This window comes from Sarcophilus harrisii, chromosome 2 (genome assembly GCF_902635505.1).
Source record: "Sarcophilus harrisii chromosome 2, mSarHar1.11, whole genome shotgun sequence".
Taxonomy (NCBI): domain Eukaryota; kingdom Metazoa; phylum Chordata; class Mammalia; order Dasyuromorphia; family Dasyuridae; genus Sarcophilus; species Sarcophilus harrisii.
Window position 1 is genome coordinate 33769162 of NC_045427.1, and position 25784 is coordinate 33794945.

At 41.0% G+C, this 25784-nt stretch overlaps 3 gene segments (V, D, J or C); all 3 read right to left on the reverse strand.

Annotated features, from left to right (window-relative positions):
• Positions 1–690: 690 nt before the first annotated feature.
• On the reverse strand, positions 691–2383 carry LOC100935583. The segment is given in 2 exon segments: positions 691–1022; positions 2377–2383. Coding segments are annotated over 2 exon segments (339 nt in total).
• Positions 2384–8031: 5648 nt separating this feature from the next.
• On the reverse strand, positions 8032–8812 carry LOC100935581. The segment is given in 2 exon segments: positions 8032–8369; positions 8610–8812. Coding segments are annotated over 2 exon segments (372 nt in total).
• An 11978-nt stretch (positions 8813–20790) lies between these two features.
• LOC116422040 lies at positions 20791–21867 on the reverse strand. The segment is given in 2 exon segments: positions 20791–21537; positions 21772–21867. Coding segments are annotated over 2 exon segments (384 nt in total).
• Between the last annotated feature and the right edge of the window lie 3917 nt (positions 21868–25784).

Sequence of the window (25784 nt, forward strand, 5' to 3'; positions counted from 1 at the left end):
CTGGTATATTCTCATCTGCATCACACTTTGTTTTTTTGTTGACTTTCAGTTTCAATAATGGAGTATATTTGACAGGGACTCTGTATGGACTTATTCAGTTCCTGCAGGAATAGGGTGTCACCCTCACTAGTATAGTCTAGGGGAGGGAGGCAAAGCACAGGCAACAGAGCAGGGATTTTTTAATACAATGAATTTGGGCCCCAGCTATCAGTGACTTAGTATCAGGACTCACAATCTATCATGGGAATCCAGTCCACCCTCAGGCTATAAAAACTGGGGGAGTATAGATTACAAAACAATTTATGTGAGATTGGGCAAGCGTACAACAAAGGAAGGTTTTACTGAAACTATAGCCCTAAACAGAATGTGTTTTTTTTCCCCTGAGGCAATTGGAATGAATGGATGAAATAGGAATGGGAGAGTGCCTCAGGCCCAGGGCATTGTGGGATAACTCAGTCTGAGCTGGTGGTTTTTCTTTGATGAGTCTGCTCATGGCTGAAGAGGAACAATAGTACTCAGAGCACTGAGCTCTCAGACCAAGGCCTTTCCCCTGAGTCCTGAGTCCTTTTTATCTGTCAGCCCCAGAGACCCTGCCCCTGAGCAGGCCCTCAGCAGCTGTTGCAGCAGAGGAAGGAGGGGAGGCAACTGGGCCTCCCTGAGCAGCCAACCCAGGCCTGGGGAGATTTTTGTTCAGGGCTGTAACACTGTGGGAGGAGAATAAGATCCTTGAGCACAGTAATAGTCTGCCCCATCTTCAGCCTCCACACTGCTGATTGTGAGGGAGAAATCCTTCTCAGCACCACTGCCACTGAAGCGGGCAGGGACTCCAGAGTGCAGGCTGGAAATCTTGTAAATGAGTAACCGAGGAGACTGTCCAGGTTTATGGTGGAACCATTTTAGGTAAGTGTTTCCATCCGTATGTACCACACTCTGACTGGCCTTGCAGCTGATGGTGACTCTCTCTCCTGAGCGCACAGACACTGAGCCTGGAGACTGGGTCAGCACAATTGCTCCCCTAGAAACTAAAAGCAGAAATTAATGATAAACCAACATGAAATAAACAGAACAGTTTCCTTTCATTTTGATTCTTGGCCCGCAGACATCCTGGCTCTGCAAATCCTGCTGACCTTATATAAATTCACATTCCCACTTGGACTGTACTAGCTCACCTCCCCAGAGATTCAGAGACACTTTGACTTCTCTCCTTTGGAAAAAAATTCATGTATGAATGCTGTGTGATCCTATGTTCTCATCTTGGACCCAAAGCATAAGAATCCACAGAAAAGCTGGGACAGGGACTCCATTTTGTAGCAACTCCTTCCCTTTGGCTACTCTGCCCCCAGGTGCAGTTTATCTTCCCCTTATTTACAGGCCCTCCTTTGGGGGTTCTCTTTATGCAAAGTAGAAAGGAGGTATGGGGGTTGGGGAGCAGAAGTGGCTGATTCCAGCTCAATGGAAGAACCTGAGGACTTCATACCCTGAAGATGTCACTGTTTCTAGAACTCTTGTGTGGTATATGCATCCACAATCCTCACCTATCTTTAGTTGGTTTTTGTTTGTTTATTTTTTTCACTTTTAATCAGTTTTGTGATTTCATGTGACTGTTAGCAGTATGTAATGTGTTGATCCTGGGGCTAAAAACATTCATCTTCCTGAGATCATATCTTGCCTTGGATACTTAATTGCTGTGTGACTCTGGGCAAGTCATTTAACCTTGTTTGCTTCAGTTTCCCTATTTGTAAAATAATTTGGAAAACGAAATGGCAAATCACTCCAGTATCTTTGCCAAGAAATCCCAAATTGGGTTATAAGTGCCAAAAATGACTCAACAAGAACAAAAATGGTTCCAAAAGCCAGAGGAATTGCATGAGAATTAATATTGTGTAGAGAAGAGGTCACAGTACTTTCGAAGGAAGGTATAAAACATTTGACAGCTACTGATATCCTGTACTTTATCCCAATTCATGACCTGCTATTCTACTAATTAAAGATCCTTTGGGCACTTAGAATGGAATCTCCTAAAATGGAAATCATGCCATTCTTTTATTCCTTGGCATAGTTTAGGGTAATGACCTTTCTATCCCTCCCCCACTTCCCTAAAGGAACCCACCTCCCTAAAGGAAGATTTATTATCATTTAAATTTTTTCTTCATTTTTTTTTTACTTTTTATTTTAAACTTAAAAAACAAATGCTTTATAATAAATTCTACGCATTGTGTTCAAAGATTTCCATCTTTGCTTTACTTCATTTTAGGTTTCTTTTGTTCTCTGCATGCACTTTTTACTTTATTTTTTCCCCATTCCTCCGTAAGGACTCAATCCTTATGTAAGTGCCCACAGCCAGAGAGATCCCTGTCCCACTGATTCTGCACTCACCAGGCATGTTCTGGTTTCTAATTGCACAGGACTGCCTCTCAGCAGTACAGCTGGCCCAAGTACCCCTTATAAACAGAGCTTACTTCATTCTTCTACTGACCTCAGACTTCCCACACTGTTTGGGAAATGAAGATCCCTGTGGTTCACCCAAGACGACATCCCAACCCAGCTAGCCAGAGGATTCACTGCTTGCTATTTCAGCAGAGCTAGTCTTGAGATATTAACCCTTCACCCCAACTAAACCTCTATAAGATCCACCCTTCATATCTTCTCTGGTCATCTCAGGTGGACCATTGTTCAGCACCCAAATTGTGTTCATTTTTTTTAATCACTCTACATTCGCCCAGAGGTGCCATTTTATCTTGTTTCTAAGATAAACCTGAAATAGCTTGGAATTTTCTGAACTACTCTGCCATTTTCCCAAAGTCCTCCTTGTCAATTTTTTTTCAAATACTTTTATGAAAAGGATGCTTCAGTCCTTTGCACTGACTTCAGTCAAAAATCTAGAAACTCTACCAAAGTCCTTCTTCTTGTGTGATAAAGAGGGAGAGATCAATTGACCTCTTGTGGCTTCTGAAAGAACTCTCTCAATGATTGTATTTGATCCTCCTGTCCTGAGAAGGAGAAGACAAGGTGAGAGGAGAAGGGAAAGAGTTCATAGGTGAAGAGAAAGTTGAGCAGAAGTGAAAATATAGATGTCAACATTAAAGGGAGAGGACCTGGAAAGCTCCACTCTTGGAACTGTGGCAGATAGGTTAAGAATTGAGATAAGACTTCAGATGGGGATTTCTGGACTGGATTTTTGTTGTGATTGTTGCTCATTTATTTCAGTAAGACTCTTCACGACCTCATATGGAATTTCCTGGCAAAGATACTGGACTAGTTTGCCATTTACTTCTCCTGCTTCTTTTACTGATGAGGAACTGAAGCAATAGAATTTTGTGCCTTGCTGTGGGTCATGTAACTATTAAGTGTCCAAGGCCAGATCTGAACTTTGAAACATGAATGTTTTTCATATAACCAACTCTTAGTTTTATTTATTAATTCAATACTTTTCTTGTTTTCTATTTTATTAATCTCCCCTTTCATTTTTAGAATTTCAAATTTGGTATTTAATTGAGGGTTTTTAATTCATTTTTCTCACTTTTTTAGTTGTAAGTCCAATTCATTGATCTTCTCTTTCTCTATTTTATGAAAGTAAGCATCTAGAGATACGAAATTTCTTCTAATAACTGCTTTGGCTGCATCCCACAAATTTTGGCATGTTGTCTCATTGTCATTCTCTTGAATGAAGTTGTTGATTGTGTCTAAGATTTGTTGTTTCATCCGTTCATTCTTTAGGATTAGATTATTTAATTTTTAATTAATTTTTGGTCTATTTTCTCCTGGCCTTTTATTGACCGTGATTTTTATTGCATCATGATCTTAAAAAAATGCATTTACTATTTCTGCCTTTCTATATTTGATTTTGAGGGTTTTATTCCCTAATACAATTTTTGTAAAGGTTCCATGAAGCACTGAGAAAAAAGTAAAGTCCTTTCTCTCTCCATTTAATTTTCTCCAAAAATCTATCATAATTAAATTTTCTAATTTTCTGTTTAGTTTTTTAACTTCTTTGTTATTTATTTTGTGGTTCATTTTATCTAGTTCTGAGAGAGCAAGGTTGAGATCCCCGACTAGTACAGTTTTGCTACCTATTTTTTCTTGCATCTCTCTTAACTTCTCCTTTAGGAATTTGGATGCTATACCACTTGGTGCACATATGTTTAGTACTGATGTTGCTTCATTATCTATGGTATCTTTTAGTAAGATATAATTTCCTTCATTATCTCTTTTAATTAGATCAATTTTTTGCTTTTACTTGATCTGAGATTAGGATTGCTATGTCTGCTTTTTTACTTTACTTGAAGCATAATAGATTCTGCTCCATCCCTTTACCTTCACTCTGTATGTATCACTCTGTTTTAAATGTGCTTCTTGTAAAAAACATATTATAGGATTCTGGCTTTTAATCTGGTCTGCTATCTGCTTTTGTTTTATGGGAGAATTCATCCCATTCACATTCACAGTTAAAATAACTAATTCTGTATTTTCTGCCATCTTAAGCATTGGGTTGGTAGTTTGTTTGTAATAGAGTTAAATTCTAGGGCAGTAAAGATCCCTGAGAAGGATACGATTAGGGTGGAAAGTTTTGTGAGGTTTGGCATTGTTATCAGGATTATGGTGATTGGTGGGATATTTATTGTTAGTAGGAATCCTGCAAAGATGCTGGCTAACTCTAATCATTTAATAGGGTTAATTAGGCTTGGGTTATTTTCGTTGAAGGGTGACAGGGAGGAATGGGGGTTCTTTTAGTAGGGTAAAATGGATTACTTGTATGCTGTATAATGCTATTAATATTGTGGCAATAAGGGTGATGCGTAGAACTCAGGTGTTGAAGTAGTATGTGTTTATGACTTCAATGATTGAGTCTTTTGAGTAGAAGCCTGCTAGAAACGGTATGCCTATTAGTACAAGACTGCCTGATATAATAGCTGAGGATGTAATTGGGAGCAACATGAGAAGGCCTCCTATTTTATAAATATCTTGCTCGTCGTTAAGACAGTGAATAATAGAGCCAGAGCATAGGAAGAGTATTGCTTCAAAGAAAGCATGTATGAAGATGTGAAGGAATGCTACATGTGGTTGGTTGAGGTCTAGAGTTACTATTATTAGGCCAAGCAGACTGGATGTAGAAAATGCTATAATTTTTTGGATATCATTTTGTGTGATGGTACAGATAGTGGTGAATAGGGTTATAATACTTCCTAGGCAAAGTGCAATGGTAAGTGCTTTTTCGTTTCTTTCTACCTTCACTGCCCCTTGGCAGGGAACTGATTTCATGTGCTGCTTTTCTGGGTTCCCTATGTGCCTAAGAACTTGGTCTTGGATCATAATAATGTGGATGGCTGTTAGAAGTCAATTTTAAGCACTTCTGTGAGCTCCCTTTCATGTAATGAACACAACAACTCTGTGACTTTGGTAAGACAATTATTCCAGGTGTCATTGGACTCATTGTATAAATAAGAAATCTGAGACTGGAAAGGCAATCTTTGAGCTCCTTTGATGACTATTTGATGTCTACCCCACTAAAGGTAGTGGGATAAGTGGATATGAGGGCATGAACACTTTGTTGACTTGTTCATATGATTTAAATTGGTTTTCCAGAATGATTCTATCAATTTCAATTTCACAATATGACATTGTGCAGGTTTGAATTCTTAAAATATATATAGTTAGAAGTATACAATAAGTCTCTTGTACTTGACCTACTGGTGAGTTCCTTATTCTTGGCCTATTAATTCTGGTCTCTCCCAGTCTGATTTGTCCCAATACCATCCCTTTCCTCTGAAAATATATGCTCTGATTTGAGATCCCAGTACTGCTTCCTCTGTTTTCATCCCAAGGTAGTACTCTCTAGGACCCTGAATCCTATGTGACGGAATCTCTGGAGAAACAAAGATACTTGTGGTTCTGAGATAAGTATGATGAATAAATCTCTGTCCTTGAGAAGAAAAATGAATGCCATGAACTCCTGTCTCTAGGCTCTAAACTCATCTGTCTCTTTACCCTTTGCACCACTTATTAATTCCCCATGGCTAGAAAAGGAAGATTATTGTGGTAACCCTTCTTCTTTTGACAATGCATAGAGGTTTCCCTGGGAGACATAATAGTCAAGTGTAACAGTTTCCAACAGAAATAGAAAGAGGTTGCATCTAGGTGGTGCAATGGATAGAGTACCAACCCTGAAGTCAGGAGGACCTGAGTTCAAATCTAGTCTCAGACACTTAACTCTTCCTAGGCATATGACCCTGAGCTAGTCATTTAACCCCAATTGCTACAGCAAAAAGAAAAAAGAAAAAGAAAAAAAAGAAAGGAACCTAGTAAGCTATTCCTAATGATCCTGCTGACTGAATCTTAAATTTAAAAATCTCAAAGGAACAGTGATAGTTGAATATATTTTTATTTACTTTGTTCAATATTTCCCAATTATATTTCTACCTGGTTCAACCAGTAAGCCCAATGTTTGACTGATTTAGTGGATATTGAAGGACAAGTGGTATAGTAATTAAGTAGGAGATTAGGTATCTGGAATTAGTCTAATTGGAATTTTGGGCAAGGGAAACAAGCCTTGGATAAAGTGGGATACATATCCCTTCTAAGCGATAGAACACAGGAGCTAAGTCTGAACCTGACTAATCTTTGAAGATAGTGAAAACGTCAGTGTTTAAACCTGCCTGGCTTTGACTTGGGCCAAAACATCTATTAATAAAAAAAAAAAACAGAAATAAAATACTGTAGCCAAAATTTTCCTCCTTATCTTCCCACGGACACGTTGTTTGTATTTAAGATGAGGCTTAAACGGTTATTAAGCAGGCTACTTAACACAGTATAGTTTCTTACAAAGTTGATAAAATAAGAATAACAAATCAATGGCATGGCTTATAATTATGTTTTTGCTACATCTATATCAAAATTGTTTTTAAAATGCCATCTGATTTCTATATATTTGAAGGACTTGTTCAGCAGTAAAGGTAAAGAACCATGAAAATGTTTCTGTACAAGAATCACATCCACCTGAAAAATATTTGGCTGTTTTTTGAGTTGAGGGCTTTTCATATTAGGAGCAAACTAATGGCTGAGTGTTTTCCTTATACAAATGTTGACAATTTAAGTAATACTTTGTTACACTGGTAGAATTCTGATGTTTAAGAACTACATTTTATTCTAATAACATGGTAGAAATATATCAAATAGAATGAACACATAAGTAACATTATTTCCTCTATATTAATAAGAGAAATTAAATTCCAGCCTAGTGTCCGCTTTCTGAGCTCAGCAGAAAGCTGTTCCTCTCCCGGTAGGAATTAAAGTCTTTCTTGGCAAAGAGTAGCAGGATGAAACTCTAGCGATATCTATTCATGGCACTCCATGAGCCACATATGGACAGAAGTATTGGAACACATATAACTTCTTTGGGCAACACAGACATTCAAACACATCAGTGGTAGGAAAAGGAGAAGCAGAGAGGTTTAGATCACCTTCTGAGAAAGTTCGTTGCCACCACTGCCCCCCCCCCCACACATAATATCCCTTCAGTGGAAAAATGTTGGTCACACCAATTGCTAATTGTCTAGAACTCTGGGATGATGAATTGGTGACATTGCAGGGATGAAGGGGACAAGGATAGAGATTTTCCTGAGAACTATAATCAGAGAATAAGGAGGGAATACTGAAGGGGGCCTCCAAGTTATCATTAAGGATCCAGTCCTGGTGCTGCCTGTCAGAACACCTCCCCTTTCCCAAGAATACGTCAATCTTTCCCCTAAATGGAAGCTCATGATTTTCATCTCAGCAGCCCTCATAGAAGGGGCAAAGCAGAGCAGCAAGTAAGGAAGGGGGGCAACTTCCCTGGGGTACCTAGCAGGATATTATGTGCCTGCTTGAGAAGAGAGGGGAAAGTTCTGTCTCTTCTTTCTTTCCATCCCCTGCCCTTTTTAGCGTGGTAGCCTCAGGTAGGCTGTTAGCCCTGCCATCCCCTGGGCTCTGTGGTGGTTCTGACTCAGGCAGCCTGGAGGAAGCAGCTGCTCTTCTGAGCTAAAACGCTCAACAGTCTGGGGAGGTTTTTGTTCAGCACTGCATCACCGTGTGTGGTGCTTGGTAATTATAGTATTGCTGACAGTAATAATGTCCAACATCTTCAGCCTGCACACTGCTGATTGTGAGAGTAAAGTCTGTCCCAGACCCACTGCCACTGAAGCGTTCAGGGACCCCAGATGCTCTACTGGTAGCAGCATAGATCAGGAGCTTGGGAGACTGTCCTGGAGCCTGCTGATACCAAGCTAAATAATTGCTAATACCCTGACTGGCTTTGCAGCTGATGGTGACTCTTTCTCCAAGGGTAACGGACAGGGAAGCTTGAGACTGGGTCAGCAAAATGGCTGCACGGGAGCCTTAGGTGAAGAAAAGAAAAAGAAAAAGTAAATTTAAATGAAAAGACACATCCAGTAGTATGTGCTCTGACTTGAGACATCTTTCCCACTGTAGATAGGAACTAGTCCTACATCACCCTTTTCAGCTCCCAATATCCTCCCCTACCTCAAACCATGTCTAATTTCCAAGGATTGGAATCTCCTGGTATAGCTCAATAAGTTAACACTTGTTAACTTGTTAACACCCATGGCTAAACTTACCCTGGGCCCAGAGCACCAGGAACCAGAAGACCTGGAATAGAGAGATCATGGTTTCTCTTGTAAACCTTCTGGCTGAAGACCTCTGTGAGCCAAGTGAGAGGGATGGGAACAGGACCTATTTATGTCTCAGGCAGGAGTTATGCAAGTTTGCTGAGATATCAATTTGCAAAATAGTTCCATGTATGACTTCCGTCCTCCAAGTGGCAGTTCTGGGTATCACATGTGGGTCATATTAGCTATGTACTCTGTATGGGGGAAGTTATAAGCTCATGATCCAATGAATTCTCTTCCTCTCTCCGCCAAATCTGCTTGGTGGGTTCCACAGGAAGACTGTAACAAGTGACTCATTGTGGTTCTAAATAACACAAATCTCTTCTCTGGGGAAACTAGATCACATTGGTTTGGAAAAAAAAATTAATAGAGAGACAGGTGCCTGGGTGGAGGGAGCAGAAAAGATCTTTAGAAAAGAGAAATGAGTTGACATATGATTTTATTTCAGAACAGAGAAAGATAAATTAAAGGCAGCTGGAAGAATAGACTCAGAATAGATAAGGAAAATACAGAAAAAGGATCCTGGACTGACTGAAATGGGCCTGGCAATCTGGACCAACACTGTTGGGGCAGTGTATAGATTGTGTCAAGGCTCCCCTCTGCTTTGCTGAGTGCACCTTTGTCTCTTTCTTATGTGTCTCTGATTTCCAGCCTATAAGCTGTACTTTTAACTACCTCACTCCCTAATTTGATTTATCTCAATTAAAGATGACCTAAAGGTCATGGAGACTGCTGTATGCATCCTGAAATGACTTATGGATAAAAAGTCAGATGCTAGATGAAGGACATGTAGCATCAGAAAGAGAACTAGCCAGGATGAGAGTCCCTAGAGGTATGAATGGTCCAGTGCCTGTAGAAACTGCCTGTAGAAACTCACCTTCAAAATTTAAAGAATCAGAAGAAAATCTCTAATGTTTGGGGCTGAAACTTTGTATGGGTTTTCTGGAAGGCCATGGATGTGAATGGGACAGGTGGAAAAGCTTGGAGAGATTTTATTCTGTTTTGGGGATGATGAGATAACCAGTCTCTTTCAGTGTTTAAACTTGTTTCTAGCTATTCCTCTTTCTAGTCTACTAGTTGGTGCAAGGGAGAGATTGCTGAGCCTGGAGTCATAAAGCCCTGAATTGAAATCTCACTTCTGACACTAGCTACAAAGTCACTAACCTCATTCCTGCAACAGTAATGTGGGCATAATAGTAACGCCTGCCTCACACAGTTGTTGTGAGAATCAAAATGAAGTAATATTGGTTTTATATATATATATATATATATATATATATATATAGTGTTTGTAGTGTTTGGGACATAATAGCATTAGATAAGTCACATGCTTCCTCCTTCCATCTTTCTGTCCATCTTGCCAAAACTAACCTGAACAATTTGATTTACATGAATTCTCTGGGTTCTTGGCCATCTCCATGCCCTTAATCCCACAACCTCTTTCATGTCTCATCAATGCATCCCTCTCCATGGTTTCTCCTATGCTAAGGAAACAGTTATTTCCAAAGTCACTAGTGACTTCAGTCCTTTGGCTGTCCATACCCTCCTTGTCCTTAATCTCTTTGAGGTACATTATACTGTGAACACTATGGCTACAGAGCTTTTACAAGAAGAGTAGAGACTCAGAAATTTACGTGATAGTAAATGCAAGAAGGGACCCAGCCATTGAAATACTGGTCTACTTGAAGGGGCCCAAAATGGGCATAATATCCATAAGCTTGGATAACAGTGAAGAGAACTAGATATCCTGGAATAGGATGCTTAATTCGACCTGATATTTACTATTTAGTCTTGGAAGGGTGACTCTCCAGACTTGAGAATGACTCAATTTATTCAAAATAGGAGCAGCTAGATGGCCCAATAGACAAAGCACCAGCCCTAGAATGGGGAGGACCTGAGTTCAAAATAAGTTGTATAGAAAATAGAGTGTGTATGTGTGTGTGTGTGTGTGTGTGTGTTCATATGTTTGTGAGTGAGATGTACACAAGAGGAAAATCAGGAATTTAAGAGAAAAGCATGGTTGTACAGAGTATTTGGGAAATACTCAGAAAGTGTAAAATAAATAATGTTATCATGGGACTGAAATTCAGCAGAACAGGTGGAAGAATGAAGAGGATCTTCCATTATCCAAGTATTGCAGGCCTCTTACCCTTTCAAAAGCAGAGAAATGAACAGTTTCATGGATTTCCATGATGAATTTCTCACACTTTCAGTAGGAGAAGATCTAATTAGAACAAAAACTATTTTAGATCTGATTCCTCCTAATAAGCAGGCAGCTTGGTGAGAAGTGATCTTGCTATCTTCAGACTTGTAATAGAAAAGGGTAGTAAATCCTGCTGTCACCTGGCCTGCTGCCTAGATTTGGGAAGAATGGATTTTAAAGGACACAGAGGAGGAATAGACAAGACCTCCAGGGAGTAGGGTAGCCTTCCAAAACTGCTAAATAAAGAATCCCAAAGGGTCTTGACAAAATTTTCCTGTCTGAAGAAGGCCAGTCTAACCCTCCTTTCTTTCTAGCTGGGAAATTTGCAAATCAGCTAACTACCAATTTCTCTCCATGCTTCCCCCATTCTGAATCAGCACTAGTCTAGAACCTTGTCCTACACCCTGTCTCTGAGCTCTTTGCTCTCTGTCCTCAATGACTTGGCTCTTTTCCACTTAGATAGAAAAGTTCTCAAAATCAAGCCCACTTCTCCTGTACTGGGTTTCTAAACCCAATGGAGTTATCTCTGTTTGTCTAGAGTTCCTGACTGCCCCTCCACTGTGTGAAAAGCCCCTCTCCATAAAGCTTACTCACTTTGCTTACTTTGTCCATTCCATCACACTGCACATTGCCCAGTGGTGCTGAGCCTCCTAGCCAAGCCAACTTTCTCTTTAGAAACATGAGTCATTGCTTAAGATCATGAGTAACTACTCAGAAGCCACATCTGTAGCCAAAGGTTTTGATTTTGCAAATTTAGAGATTGAAGGCTGAATCCACAATTGTGGGCCTCTTTTCACCTATCCGATACCTGGGCTTTTTCCCTTTGCAACATAAATGGCAGACAGAGGAAATTGCTATCTTTCTTTGTATGAGATTTGGGTGATCTGAAATTCCTTGAGTCTCCATGAAGACAAATCTCATAAACTAGAATTTTGTGAGGGAAAGCAGTTCAGGAAGGGCTGAGAGATCTCCAAGAATGAAAGTCAGAAGGTAACAAGAACATCCATCTGAATGAAGAGAAAAAAAGAGTGTTTGGGGGTAGCCAAGGCATCTTAAACTTTTTCTGCTTGTGATCCCTATTCACCTCAAAAATTTTTACATATCTTGGATATATAGGTATATAAAATAAGTCTACAAATCAAACATTTACTGATAATAAATCATAAAGAATTTTTTAAAAAAAATATTTTAAAATTCTTTAGCAAAAATAGGATTTTATGTTAATTAAATAAGAATAGAAATTTTCATCTCATAAATGAGATGGGCATGATTGTTTATTTTTACATAAAGAATTTCAGAAACCTTTTAAAGTTGCCAAATTTTCCACAAGCCACACTCAATGATGTGATCTCATACGGGCTGTGACTCACAGTTTAGGAAGCTTTGATGTAAAGAGAGACCATGGTTAGGGAAGCCAATAACCAGGAGGTGGCAGCAAACACCCATTTAGTCTTCCAAACCCTGCTCTCTATGCTCCTTGGCACTACTTAGCGGTCCCTGATGGAGGGGAAATAGTCCCTAAATAGGTACACACCCCTAATGTGTTGTGATTGGCTTTTCAAAAATAGGGTCTCACATGGTGCTCCCTATGTCTTGGGATTGTTAGGGGTTCCTTAACACTAGCCAACAGTGAACAGAGAGAATAGTTGGCAAGCTATGCTGATGCTGAGAAAATTAAAATAAACAAACAAACAAACAAACATGATTTTTCTGTCCTCCACACAAGCATGGAGAGTCTCTCTCAGCATGAAATTAAAATTATTTTAGGACCCATTTTAAATACAAAACTAAAGATTGCAAGTAGATGTGAAAAATCATCCCATACCTTTGCTTTCCTGGATTCATCAGGTTGTTTTAATTTTTATTTCTTCCTTGCCTGGGAGCAGGTTTGTGAAAGGCAAGCAGTTTTGCCTAGAAAAATGAGGTCTAGTGTATTCAACCTAGGATCACTGATCCAGAAAGTCTTGCCCATTGCACTGTCTTGCAGTTTCTGGGGATAGATAGCATCCTGTGAAATCAGCTAGCTGATGAGTCAAAGGGGATTGGGTTCAGGGCTTATTCTCAGTGGGAAACCACAAGGTGGTGATCTACACCATTTTCCTCACAACTGATTATGAGGGAGAAATTTGTCCCTGATGCACTGTCCTGGTGTGGATTCTTATGATCAGGAACTTAGCAGATTGTGTCTGTTATTATTCTGGGATCAATTTGAATAGATGTGAAACCCTTAAGAGTCCTTACAAGTAATCATGTGTTGAAAATTTTTCCCTTGTTACTTAAAAAAAAAAAAAACATTGTGTGTGTGCAAAAATATACTCTCACTCAATAGTAGACTTCTTGATGGGGTTGGGAAAAGAAAGGGGGGGGGGAATAAAATAAAAATATTCAGCAGAGACCAAAAGAGAACCTGCAAGGAAGCAAAGAAAAGATGGACAGCTCTGAACACATTGCATAGTATTTATCATACAGGCTGTCTTGAAATAGAAATTTATTATTACATATTCTGAATCCTCTCTTAGTTTCGGCTGTATGCGAGGGAATTTCTTTATCTGTTTTTTCTTTCTTCTATTTTGCATTTAAGTTTTAAATAAATACATAAAAATTTGAAAATCTGATTTAAAAACACGGTCAGAGAAAAGAGTCACAACAGGTGAAAGTGAAGCTTGGCCCATTGTCAGAATTCATTAGCCTGTTGCCTGGTGTTCTTGAGCTTTTGGAATTAAAAGTCATTGCCTTCTATAGAATATTGTGCTAAGAAGAGAGGAGGAAAAGAGTCTCTGACCAGAGATTTCTTGTTTCTCTTTGTTTTTTGCTCAGTGGGGAGTCAGATAGAATAGAAAAGAGGCCCAGGGGATTCTGGGGTGACCCAATCTGAGCCAGCCGTTCTTTCTTTGATGATTTTGTTCATGGCTGAAGAGGAACAAGAGTCCTCAGAGCACCGAGCTCTCAGACTGTAGCCTTTCCCTGAGCCCCGAGTCCCTTTTATCATATCAGCCCCAGAGATCCTGCCCCTGAGCAGGCCCCCCAGCAGCTGCTGCAGCAGAGGAAGGAGAGGAGGCAGCTGGGCCTCCCTGAGCAGCCAGCCCAGGCTTGGGGAGGTTTTTGTTCAAGGCTGTAACACTGTGAAGGATAAAAAGATTTTTGATAACAGTAATACTCTCCTCCATCTTCAGCCTCCATACTGTTGATTGTGAGGGTGAAATCCTTCCCAGCACCACTGCCACTGAAGCAGGCTCCTAAGCCCACCTAAGAAACCATGACGCCTAAGAAAAGCTTGGAAACCTGTTAAATGAGTAACGGAGGAGACTGTCCAGGTTTCTGTTGGAGCCAGTTTAGGAAAGTTTTTCCAGTACTGGCTGTGACACTCTGAGTGGCCTTGCAGCAGCTGATGGTGACTCTCTCTCCTGGGGTCATAGACATTGAGTCTGGAGACGGGGTCAGCACAATTTCTCCCTTGGAAACTAAAATCAGAAATTAATGGTGAACTAACATGAAATAAACACAACAGAGCCTCCTTCAATTTAGAGATTCAGCCCAGAAATCCTGGTTCTGCAAATCCTCCTGAACTTGTAGAACTCCACATGCTCACTTGGACCATCTTGGTTCATGTCCCCATAGATTCTAAGCTTCCTTGAACTTTCTCATCTTATATCACTTTGCACATCTGCTTGTGGTGTTTCCCCAAGTTCTCACCTGGGAACCAAATCATTAGGAGCCCACAGAGAAGCTAAGACAGATAATCCATTTTGCAGTGACTTCTTCCCTGTGGCTGCTCTGTCCCCAGGCTCAGTTTATCTCCCTGTGTCTGCAGGCCCTCCTCTTATGCAAAGCAGCTGGAGGTGTGGGGGATCTGGGAGCAGAAATGACTGGCTCCAGCTCAGGGTAAGGCCCTGAGATCTTCAAAATCTGAAGATGTCCCTGCTCTTGCTATCCCCATTTATCTTGTGTTTCATTTTTAGTTTTCATGGTTTCATGAGACTTCTAGGTGGTGCACTGGACAGAGTGCTGAGCCTAGGGCTAGAAGGACTCATCTGCCTGAGATTAAAATTCAGCTTCAGATGCGTACTAGCTATTTGGAACACCTGGCCAGAAGGATCTCACCTTACTACTCCTGAGGAAATCTTCAGTTGCTTTAACACACTAGAACTTGAAGCCACAGTGGAGCCTCACAGGTCCAGGGGAGAAAAGAGTGTTTATGGTCACTCATGCACACTTCTGATTGTATCATAACATCATGGAAGAACTGAAAACTTACAGATCCCTAGAAGGATCTCTGAAAACAGATGAATAAAGAAAACCCTTGAACTTTGGAATACTCCATCTTCTATCCTAAAACAGAGCCCTACTTTAACAAAGAGTGAAAAGCCAAATAATAACTTTGGATAATGAACAAATTGAAAGAGATCTGACCACAGAAAATTACTCTGGTAACAAGGAAGATCAAAAGACATACTCAGAAGAAGGTAACAAAGTCAAAATTCTTATATCCAAAGACTCCAAGAAAAGCAAGAATTGATCTCACAATATGAAATAGCTCAAAATAGGTTTTGAGAATTAAGCAAAAGAGGTAGAGGAAAAATTGGGAAGAAAAATGAGAATGATGCAGGGAAAACTGAAAAATTATGTGTCAGAAACTCAGCATGGATGTACATCTCACACACCATTCTAAAATTGCCAAAATGGGAACATGATTTGAGTGAAAAGGGGAATACCATAAGCAAATTAGGAGAGCAAGGAATAGTTTAGCGATCAGATTTTTGGAGAAGGGAGGAATTTATGACCAAAGAAGAACTAGAACTTATTATAAAATGCAAAATGGGTAACTTTGATTACATTAAATTTAAAAGTTTCTGCATAAATGAAAACAACACAAACAAAATTAGAAGGAAAGTACAAAGCTGAGAAAAAAATTAAAGCCAGTGGTTGTGATAAACACCTTATTTCTGAAATATATTAAGATCAGTATAAAATTTGTACAAATACAAGTCATTCCCTAATTGATAAATGGTCAAAGAATATGAACAGACTATTTTCAGATAATGAAATTATAGCCATCTATAGCCATATGAAAAAATGCTGTAAATTAGTATTGATTAGAGAATGGCATATTAAAACAACTCTAAGGTACCACTTCCCACCTGTCAGATTGGCTAAGATGCCAGGAAAAGATAATGATAAACATTGGAGGGGATGTGGGAAAACAAGGACACTAATACATTGTTGGTGGAATTGTGAACTGATTCAACCATTCTGGACAACATGAAAGTATTCCCAAAGGGCTGCAAAACTGTTCATACTCTTTGACTTGGCAGTGCCATTATTGGGTCCATATCCCAAGGAAAGCATAAAGGAAGGGAAAGAACCCACATGTGCAAAAATATTTGTAGAAGCTATTTTTGTGGAAGCAAAGAATTGAAAAATGAGTAGATGCTCATCAATTTGGTAATGACTAAATGAGTCATAGAATATGAAAGTAATGAAATATTATTCTATAAAAATTAAGAGCAAACTGATTTTAGAAAGGCCTGAAAAAATTAACACGAACTGATGCTGAGTAAAACAAGTAGAACCAAGAATACATTGTACACAGTAACAGCAAGTTTGTGGGATGATAAACTATGAAACACTTGCTTCTTCATGATCAACAGGATGATTACAAAAAGACTATGATACACTTACATGAAATGATGCTGAGTGAAGTGAGTAGAGCCAAGATAACATTGTACATGGCAACAGCAAGATTATGTAAAGATTAATTCTGATGGATGTGACTCTTTTCAACAGTGAAGTGATGCAGGCCAACTCCAATGGCTTTGTGATAGAGAGAGCCATCTGCATCCAAGGAGAGGACTGTGGGGATTGAGTATGGATCACAACGGTGTTTTCACTTTTTTGTGTAATGGTATAAATTATGACATAAAAAGGGCAAGAGAAAGCTTTTACAATGGAGGCAAAAAGAAAACAATAGGAAGAGTGAATGAAACTTACTCTCATCAGAAATGGCTCAAATTGTAAATAATAGATACACTCAATATAGGTATAGTAAACTATCTTACCCTACAGGAAAGTAAGAGAGGAAGGGGATATGAGATGGGGGAAGGGTAATAAAAGAGAGAGCGCATTGGGGGAGGGGCTGAGCAGAAGCAAAACACTTCTGAGAAAGGTCAGAGTGAAAGGAAAAAGAGAACAGAATAAATGGGGGGGATACAATTAGCAAATAGTAATGTTGAAAAGAATTTTGAAGCAAGTTTCTCAGATTAATGTGTCATTTCTCAAATGTGTAGAGAACTGAATCAAATTTATATTTAAAAAAATTAGAGCCATTTCCCAACCAATAAATGACCAAAAAAACATAAACTATGCCCAAAAGGCTACAAAATTAATCACATCCTTTGACCTAACAATACCATTACTGGTAGACATAGAGGGGTGGAACTTTGGAGAAGTATACGGAGAGAATAGCAGTATCTGTTAAGAAGGGATATACACAAGAGGAAAACCATGAATTAGAGGAATAATCTTGATGGCAAATATCCAAGTAGGGTAGAATATTGTTTTTATGGTATGGCAGTTCACACACAATAGGAGAAAATAGATGAGTGATTCTATCAAAAAAAATTGTTAGGATGACATGGAAGTTCAACACTAGAATGAAGGGGATCTTCCTTTATTCAATATAGCATGCTCACCCTTAAAAAAGTAAAGAAAAGAAGCATTTTGAGGATTTTCATAATGAATTTCCCATTTTTTCACTTGGAGCAACAATTAATCTAGACCTGATTCTACCGAATGACCAGGCAGTTTGGTGAGAACTCAGAAGATGGACAGACTTGGGGGACTAAGCAAAGAAGGCCAAAGAGTCCTGAAAGAATTGTCTTGTTTGAAGAAGACCAGTAAGCAGTAGCATCCCAATTCTCCCTTCCTTTTTGAATCAGCACCAGTGTTGAACTTTGTTCTACATCCCAGCTCTCAGCTTTCAGCTCCCTGCTCAGAATGACTTGGTTATGTTTGACACAGATTAGAAAGGTCTCAAAATCAATTCCATTTACCCTGTGCTGGGTACCTAACTTCATCCAGGATCCAGGGGATTTCCCTGTGTGTCTAGACTTCGTGACCTCCACTATGTGAAAAGCTCTTCTCTTTAAAGCTTACTTGTTCATCTATCTCTGTCCATTCTATCCTGCTTCATTTTGCTAGTGGTACCATGCCTCCAAGTCCAGCTAATTTTCTTTTTATGAGAATGAGTCAAGGTTTTTGATCATGACTAACAACTCAGCAGTCATAGCTATTGCCCACGGACTTGAGTCGGGAAATGTATAAAGTAAAATCTGAATTTAGAACTGGGTACCTCTTTCCTTCTCAGTGACATGTGGGTCTTTTCTCTTTTCTACTTAAGTGGGACATAAAAGAGATTGCTATCTTTCTCTGGGAACAGAAATAAAATAAAATCATTAAAAAAAATCCCTCAAGTAAAAAACTACTTTGAGAAGAATGAAAAAAAAATCAGCTTTAAAGACAGCTGAAAGAAGCAGATCCAATTGGTAGAAGGAAGATCCAATCCTACAAGGAAAGAAGGAAATGGATCCTGGACTATCAGAACAATAGCCTGGGAGAGTTGGACAACCCATCTTGGGGCACAGGAATTAGCCAGCTTACAGCTGGTCCCTGAATTTACTCTGAGGTTCCTGTGATTTCCCTTAAGAGCCTATACTTTGAACATCCTCACTCCTTAACTCGATTCATTTCAATTTCAAGGGAACCAAAGACAATGGAAAGTTGTGAGATTGTAGATATAAACAGGTTTGCATACTACTAGCAATGACTTGGTGCTGAAAGGTTTGTAGTTATATGGTGAGGGACATGTATTATCAGAAAGAAAGGTTGGATGGCCAAACAGGAAACTTGAGGGTCGCTCAAGAGAGAATTAGGATATTATCTTCCTAACCTTCAGAAATTTCCTTAATCAGTGGAAGGTCTGCAGTATGTGGAGCTGACATTCTGTATGAGATTTTTGGAGGGTCATAAAAAATGCAATGCACAGGAGGGATGGAGGATTCTCAGTCCTCATTGGGGCTGATGAGATCACCAGTCTAAGTGTCCAAGAATCTATTTCAGCATCTCTAAGAATCACAGTCTACATACTTGTCTCCTCCCATTTACCTGTCTTGGAGGGAAAATATCCCTTCCTTGTTGCCAAAACTAATCTGTCTACTAATACTCTCATGCCCAACAACTTCTGATAATGAAATAAATATTTCCAAAGTTTTCTACAAATAATATTATGCAAAAAATCTAGTTAGGAATGTTTTTGAAGAAAATAGACATAGCATGTGAAATTTCATTTTGACCCATTCCCTGGTTTATGATGCTGTTGCCTGGTCTTCAGGAACCATCACAGGAAGACATATGAAAGAAGGCAATATGAAATAAATTGTACAAAGAACCAAATATAATGAGTGAAGCTGATGAGATTTAGGCTTTGGGGGTTCCAGGAACCAAAATATGATGAGATCTAAATTTAGGGTTGTCAGGGAACCAAATGATGAGATTAGATTCAGGGAACCAAAATTAGATTAGGGTTCCTGATGGTCAGAGAGTTAAATGATAATGTCTAATTGGCAGGTTCGGGGTTCAGGGAACCAAATGGAGAGGTCTGGCTCCTCTACATCCCCTTGGGATGGGCACATGGGTAGGGAGTTCTGGGAACCCCCTTCTGGTTGTGCAAAGATTCTTCATAAAGGAATTTATGAACCTGAAAAAGCTAGACTGAAAAAAGAAGTTTATTATTAGTAGAGAAATCCTGACAGAGAGGCATAAAGTCTTGTTAGGGAAATAGGTGAGGGAGATAAAGAGAGGGTAATGCAGGAAGAGAATATTATTCCACTGGGAAGAGGTTTCCTTGGCATAGCATAGCATGGCATAACATGGCATGTTAGGACCTCTGCAAAGAGAGAGTTTAAGATTGGTTCATTTATAAGAGGTTTGGCTACAAGCGGGCCTGCTCCATGGGGGCCGGGCTAGTGGGTGGAGTTGCAAGTTGGCTCTTTTTATCTACAGGCTGGATTTCAGCTTGAGCTGGAATTGAGAGACTCTTAGAATTGAATAGGCTTGGAATTCTCCAGCTTAGGACTGAACAACCTCACCTAGATAACGGAATGAAGCTGTTTATTTTGTTTCCCTCAGGCAGAGTCCCACAGATACAGGCTCCAAGGAAAATCTCTCCTTCAAGGAGTTTAGGAGAGTTTTGGGGTCCCTTCTCAAAGCTACAGATTTCTATCATGGGTAACTTGTTTTCCTTTTTGGTTTTTTTGCTGTTGTTTTTTTGTTTTATTTATTTATTTATTGCATATAATCCATTTAACCTGTAACTTTTGAAGCTTTCCAGTTGCCTCAGTTTCTCTGTGAACTTCCTAATGTTCTCTGCATTGATGAAGAAAAATGCCATCCACATCCAGATAAAGAACTGGTAGACTCTGATTCATCAGTCACTTTTCCCTTTATTTACTAGAAGAGGTTACGGACAAAATTAAGAAGTAAAATAAGCAACAGGAGTGGTAAGTAGGAAATAGATTCAGAAGAGCAATAAAGTTAGTAAGGAAAGGGGTTTGGAAGAAGGCGTTAAAGAGATATACCTGGAGGTATGAGTACACCTCTGACTGGTACTGACTATATGGCAGTACACCATAGAGTTTAGCAGACTAACCGTAGGTAGACACTATATGGAGGAAGAGAATACCTCAGAGCAGCCTTGGTCCTCAAAAGGACTTAGCAAAGATCATCATCAAAAGCCTGTCTTTCATAGGGGAACTATAACCCTGAGGGTTCCTCAGGGAAGGAGGGGAAATAAAGGCAGAAACAAAGATGGTTATTGAGATGTTGACACAGCTTTGAAGAGAGTATCAAAGGCAGTCTGGGAAAACCTGGGCTCTCATCACAGGTATCTTAAAGATGCTAATCAAGGCAGTCTGGGAACATTATAGTTGCCTTAAAAGTGGTAATAAAGATAGTCTGGGAAGTTAAATTCCCAGGATGAGCATTTTAGCATTTCCTAGAAAATGGGAGAAAATTAGCTGTGTTCAGGATTCTGTCAAAGATTATGCAGTTTTACCGCCTTTTGGGCACAGTTCTTAATTGCTCTCCAGAATGGGTGGAAATATTCATAACTCCAGCAACAGCGCTCTCTCAGACCGTGACCTTTCCCCTGAGCCCCGAGTCCCTTTTATCACATCAGCCCCAGAGACCCTGCACCTGAGCAGGCCCCCAGCAGCTGCTGCAGCAGAGGAAGGAGGGGAGGCAGCTGGGCCTCCCTGAGCAGTCAGTATAGGCCTGGGGAGGTTTTTGTTCAGGGCTGTAACACAGTGGGAGAAAGATAAGAATGCTGAACACAGTAATAGACTGCCCCATCTTCAGCCTCCACCCTGCTGATTGTGAGGGTGAAATCCTTCCCAGCACCACTGCCACTGAAGCGGGCGGGGACTCCTGAGAGCAGCTTAGAAACCTCGTATATGAGTAGCCGAGGAGACTGTCCAGGTTTCTGTTGCACCCAGTGTAGGTAAGTGTTTCCATTACTGTGTACAAGACTCTGACTGGCCTTGCAGCTGATGGTGACTCTCTCTCCTGGGCTCACAGACACTGAGGCTGGAAACTGGGTCAGCACAATCGCTCCCCTGGAAACTAAGAGCAGAAATCAATGACCAACCAACCAGAAATAAACAGAGCAGAGTTTCCTTTCATTCTGATTCTTGGCCCACAGACTCCCTGGCTCTGAAAATCCCCCTGACCTCACAGAAATCCACGTTCCCCATTGGACTGTACTGGCTCCTGTCCCCAGAGATTCTGAGTTTCCTTGAATTCTCTCATCCTATGACAAATTGCATGTCTTCTTGTTGTGTGGTCCCATGTTCTCACCTGGAACCCAAAGCATCAGGAGCCCACAGAGAAGCTGGGACAGAGACTCCATTTTGCAGTGACTCCTCCTTGCTCTGCCCTCAGGCCCAATTTATCTCCCTGTGTCTGCAGGCCCTCCCCTTGGGGATCTCTTTATGCAAAGCAGCTGGGAGGTGTGGGGGGTTCTGGGAGCAGAAGTGACTGACTCCAGCTCAGGGGAAGAACCTGAGACATAACCTGAAGAGATCAATTGACCTCTTGTGACTTCTATCAAGAGTATTATTCCATTGTTTAAAAGAGCTCTCAATAACTGTATTTGATCCTTTATGTAACCATCCTGGGGAGGAGAAGGAAAAGAGAAAACAGAAGTCATGGGTGAAGAGGAAGCTGGAGAGAAGTGAAAATATGGGAGGGAGTCACCTTAAAGGGAGAAGACCTGGAAAGCCCCTCTTGGAGCTGTGGCAGATAAGATCTTCAGGTGAGGAATCCTGGACCGGATTTTGTTGTGGTTGTTGATCAATTATTTTGGTAAGACCTTACCCATCATGACTCTATTTGGAATTTCTGGCACAGATACTGGACTAGTAAGCCTTGTACTTCCAGTTCTTTTCTGATGAACTGAAGCAAATAGAGCTGTGTGCCTTTTGTGGGTCATGCAGCTAATAATTGTCCGAGGCCAGATCTGAACTCTGGAAGAAGAATGTTCCTGACTCCAGGCCTGGCCCTCTACTACATCAACTGGCTGCCCCTGAATTGCCTGGAAAGACATTATTTAGCTCGCCCAGAATCCTTTGTCACCTATTGTTTTTAAAAAGTACATAGAGGGACTTCTGGCCAAGATGGCGGAGAGGTCGCACACATCTATCTAGGTCCATCATGCTCTCAGAAAATTTTTTCATAACAAGGCTTCTCAGAATTGGGGTTTTACTGAAAAACCCACAAATAATTAACAAGAGAAGTTATCCTCAAAATTCACCAGAAAAGGTCTATTTTTGCTTGCTGGTGGAGATGGTTAGATCTAGGGCAGACTGAACGCAGGCAGCAGCAGAGCAGTGGACAATGAGAGCAGGGAGGGCAGCTCACACTGAGCAGACCTGAGGGGGTAGGTGAGATCTCAGCCGTTTCTGTGGGGAGAACTTTACCACAGTGTGGTACTTTGCCCTGGCAGCAAGCCAGGAGATCTACAGAGAAGCTAAAAACACAGAGGGTAAAGACTATAATCCGAAAATCTAGGGACCTGGCTGCACCCACCCAGAGTGTCTCAGCCCGCTCTCAGAGACTCCGAGCACAGACACAGCCATTGCTGTCCTGCTAGTGCCTCGCTACTATCCCCTGTAGTCTGTAGAGGAAGCTCAGTAATAACATCCAGTCCTCCTCTCCCCAAAAAAAATAAGCAGACGGCATTTGGTTTTTGTTAGTTTGTTTTCTTTGATTCTTCTTTAACAAAATGAGCAAAAAATTAAACCGGGCTCTAACTATTGATAGCTTCTATATGGATAGAGAGCAGACTTTAAACCCTGAGGAGACTAAAAACAGACTGTCTCCAGATGAGTCCCCAAGGGGAGGCTCTGTTGAAGAAGCAGAAGCAGGACATCTTTTTGTGTTGCCTGATCTTCATCACAGACGCCGACCTGCAAATTAATCACTTTCCTATTACATTGAGAAGGAAGTGAGATGCAAGGTCTCAACCTCTTCTGTTGGGGTGGATCTTTTTGAATTATCTAACTGTTACCTAGGAAAACTGAACTTATCTTGAAGCCATTGATGACTTTCAGCCCCTCAACATGTTCCTACCCTGAAAAAGTTACAATAAATTCCTTCTCAATCTCTTTGTCCGGGGTTTTGCCTCATTAATCAGGGTGAAAACCCCAAGTATTCTCCCTTCAAAAGAGAGACGCGGGAGGAGTGAGACTCCCTTGGCCTCTTTTTGTAAAAATGGGCCTGGGCCCACATGGAGAATTGGGGAAAGACTGTCAGCCTTGGGGGCCGGCCTGGCTAAGGGGCAGTTCTGCTGCTTTGTAGCTGGGAGATTTTGCTTGATCATGATCACGTGACTGAACCTCTCTATTCATAGGAAATAAAGAAATTTCAGAATTAGAAGGACTTGAAGAAAGTTTAGAATCTCACCCTCTCCCCAGGGTCTAACAGAACCCACAGCATTTATTTGTTGATTAGAAGAACAAAAGCACCAAAAACCCTTTATTTTCCTAAGGCACCAGCTCAGCTTTCCCTCTTCCACACAGGTCCCAGGTGAATATTTACTAATTCTGATCCCATGACTCTCTTGCACAAACATCCCCCTCGATTTATGTTTGTGTCTGGGATAAAACACACAATCCTCCCCTGACACTGATTCTTCTCCACAAGACGGCTCCCTCAGAGCTCCCCCGGCTCAGGCCATGTTCCCCAGCTTCGGGTCCTCTCTGCTCCAGCAAAGCCAGCCTGCTCCCTCCCCCTGCCCACAGCCTGCCATCCCTGACTGCCATGTATTTACCCAGAAGACTCCCTCAGAGCCCCAGGCAGGCCCTCCTCCCCACCCTGCAAGGAGGATCCTCAGCCTCCTCTGAAGCTCAGCTCTGCTTCCTCCCACTGCTGAGGCCTCTGCTCCTCCCTGTCACTCCTCCCCATCTGTGTCTTCTTCCTCTCTAATTATCCTGCAAACACCCGCTGCCTTTTCCCCAAATAAATGTGAACTTCCGCAAGGGCAGAAGCTTTTCTATGGTGGCCTTTGAATCCATAGCTAAGGATCTAGAATGTAGGGGTTTGTATTTAATAGGTTTTGTAATTTATACCTAAATTCTGCTGCCAGAAGCCAGAATCCGGGGGGTTTTTACCGCTCTCCAAAAGGAGGGACCACGCTCAGCTCTGGCCACAGGCTCATGGAAGCCTGCTCCCTCCCTAGAAGAATTGGGGTCTTTCTTCAAACTCTGATTCTGGGAAACCCACTGAAATCTCAAGTTGGACTCACTTTGTGAGGTTTCCCAATAGAGAATGTACAAAGCTGCTCAAGGCACCGAGTAAATAGTTCTGAGACAGCAATTTGGATTCCTTTCACTAAAGACATCCTCAGCACAGAATTTTACCAAGTATTCATTAGTTTTTAATATTTTAATTTAGACTAGCCAAGGCCAGCCAGCTACAAGGGACTCTTGTCCATAGTATTCAGCAGCTAACAATAAGGAGACTTATATAGCTATGGGAAACAAAGGCAGTAAAGGAGAGTGAGGATAATGGGGGACCAGAGAAGCCACAATTCCAAGAGAAGACCATAACTTAGTCCTGACAAGATGAGAGTCAAGATAAGAAAGTGGAGGGCAGGAGACAACAAGGCGAGGGGCAATACTCCAAAGGAGGGGGAATTATCCCAACAAGGATTGAGATAAGGCACCTGGAGTTTTATGACTCAATGGTGTTTCAGGGCCTCAATTCCCCCAGGCCTAATGGCAAGGAAAAAAGAGTGAGGCTATAATAATTTTACTCAGGGCATAATAATTCAGGGAAACTGAGGCATAACAATGCTCAGGAAAGGAAAAACTCAAGCTCTGACCCACCAAGCTTTAATGATCCCCTTCCTGGCAGGTTTATAATCTAAGATTTGAATGTAAAACCAAAAACACTCCCTTCTCTTTGATTTACAATTCCCTGACTTTTCCATCTCTCCCACAAGAGAAGTGATACAGCTGGGTCTTAGTAGAAGAACTGGATTTAGCCTCCTCACACAGAGATTGTTTCTGCCTGTGACCTGGGTAGAAGCACCTCCTCCCCAGAACTGAGGGGCTGAGGTTTTGTTCAGGGCCCCAGCTCTCTGGGAGAGGAACATCATTGTGATGCCAAGAGTAGTCATTGCTTGCAAGCTCTGCCCCTCTAGCACTGATTAGGGAAAGTGGAATCTGTCCCAGATCCACTGCCACTGAGTGGGGCTGGGACCCCAGAAGGCACAGAAGACCTTTCACTGATCAGGAGTTTGGGTGACTGTCCGAGCTCCTGCTGCTACCAGATTCCCCACTTGCCAGTGTTACAACTGGCATTGCCAC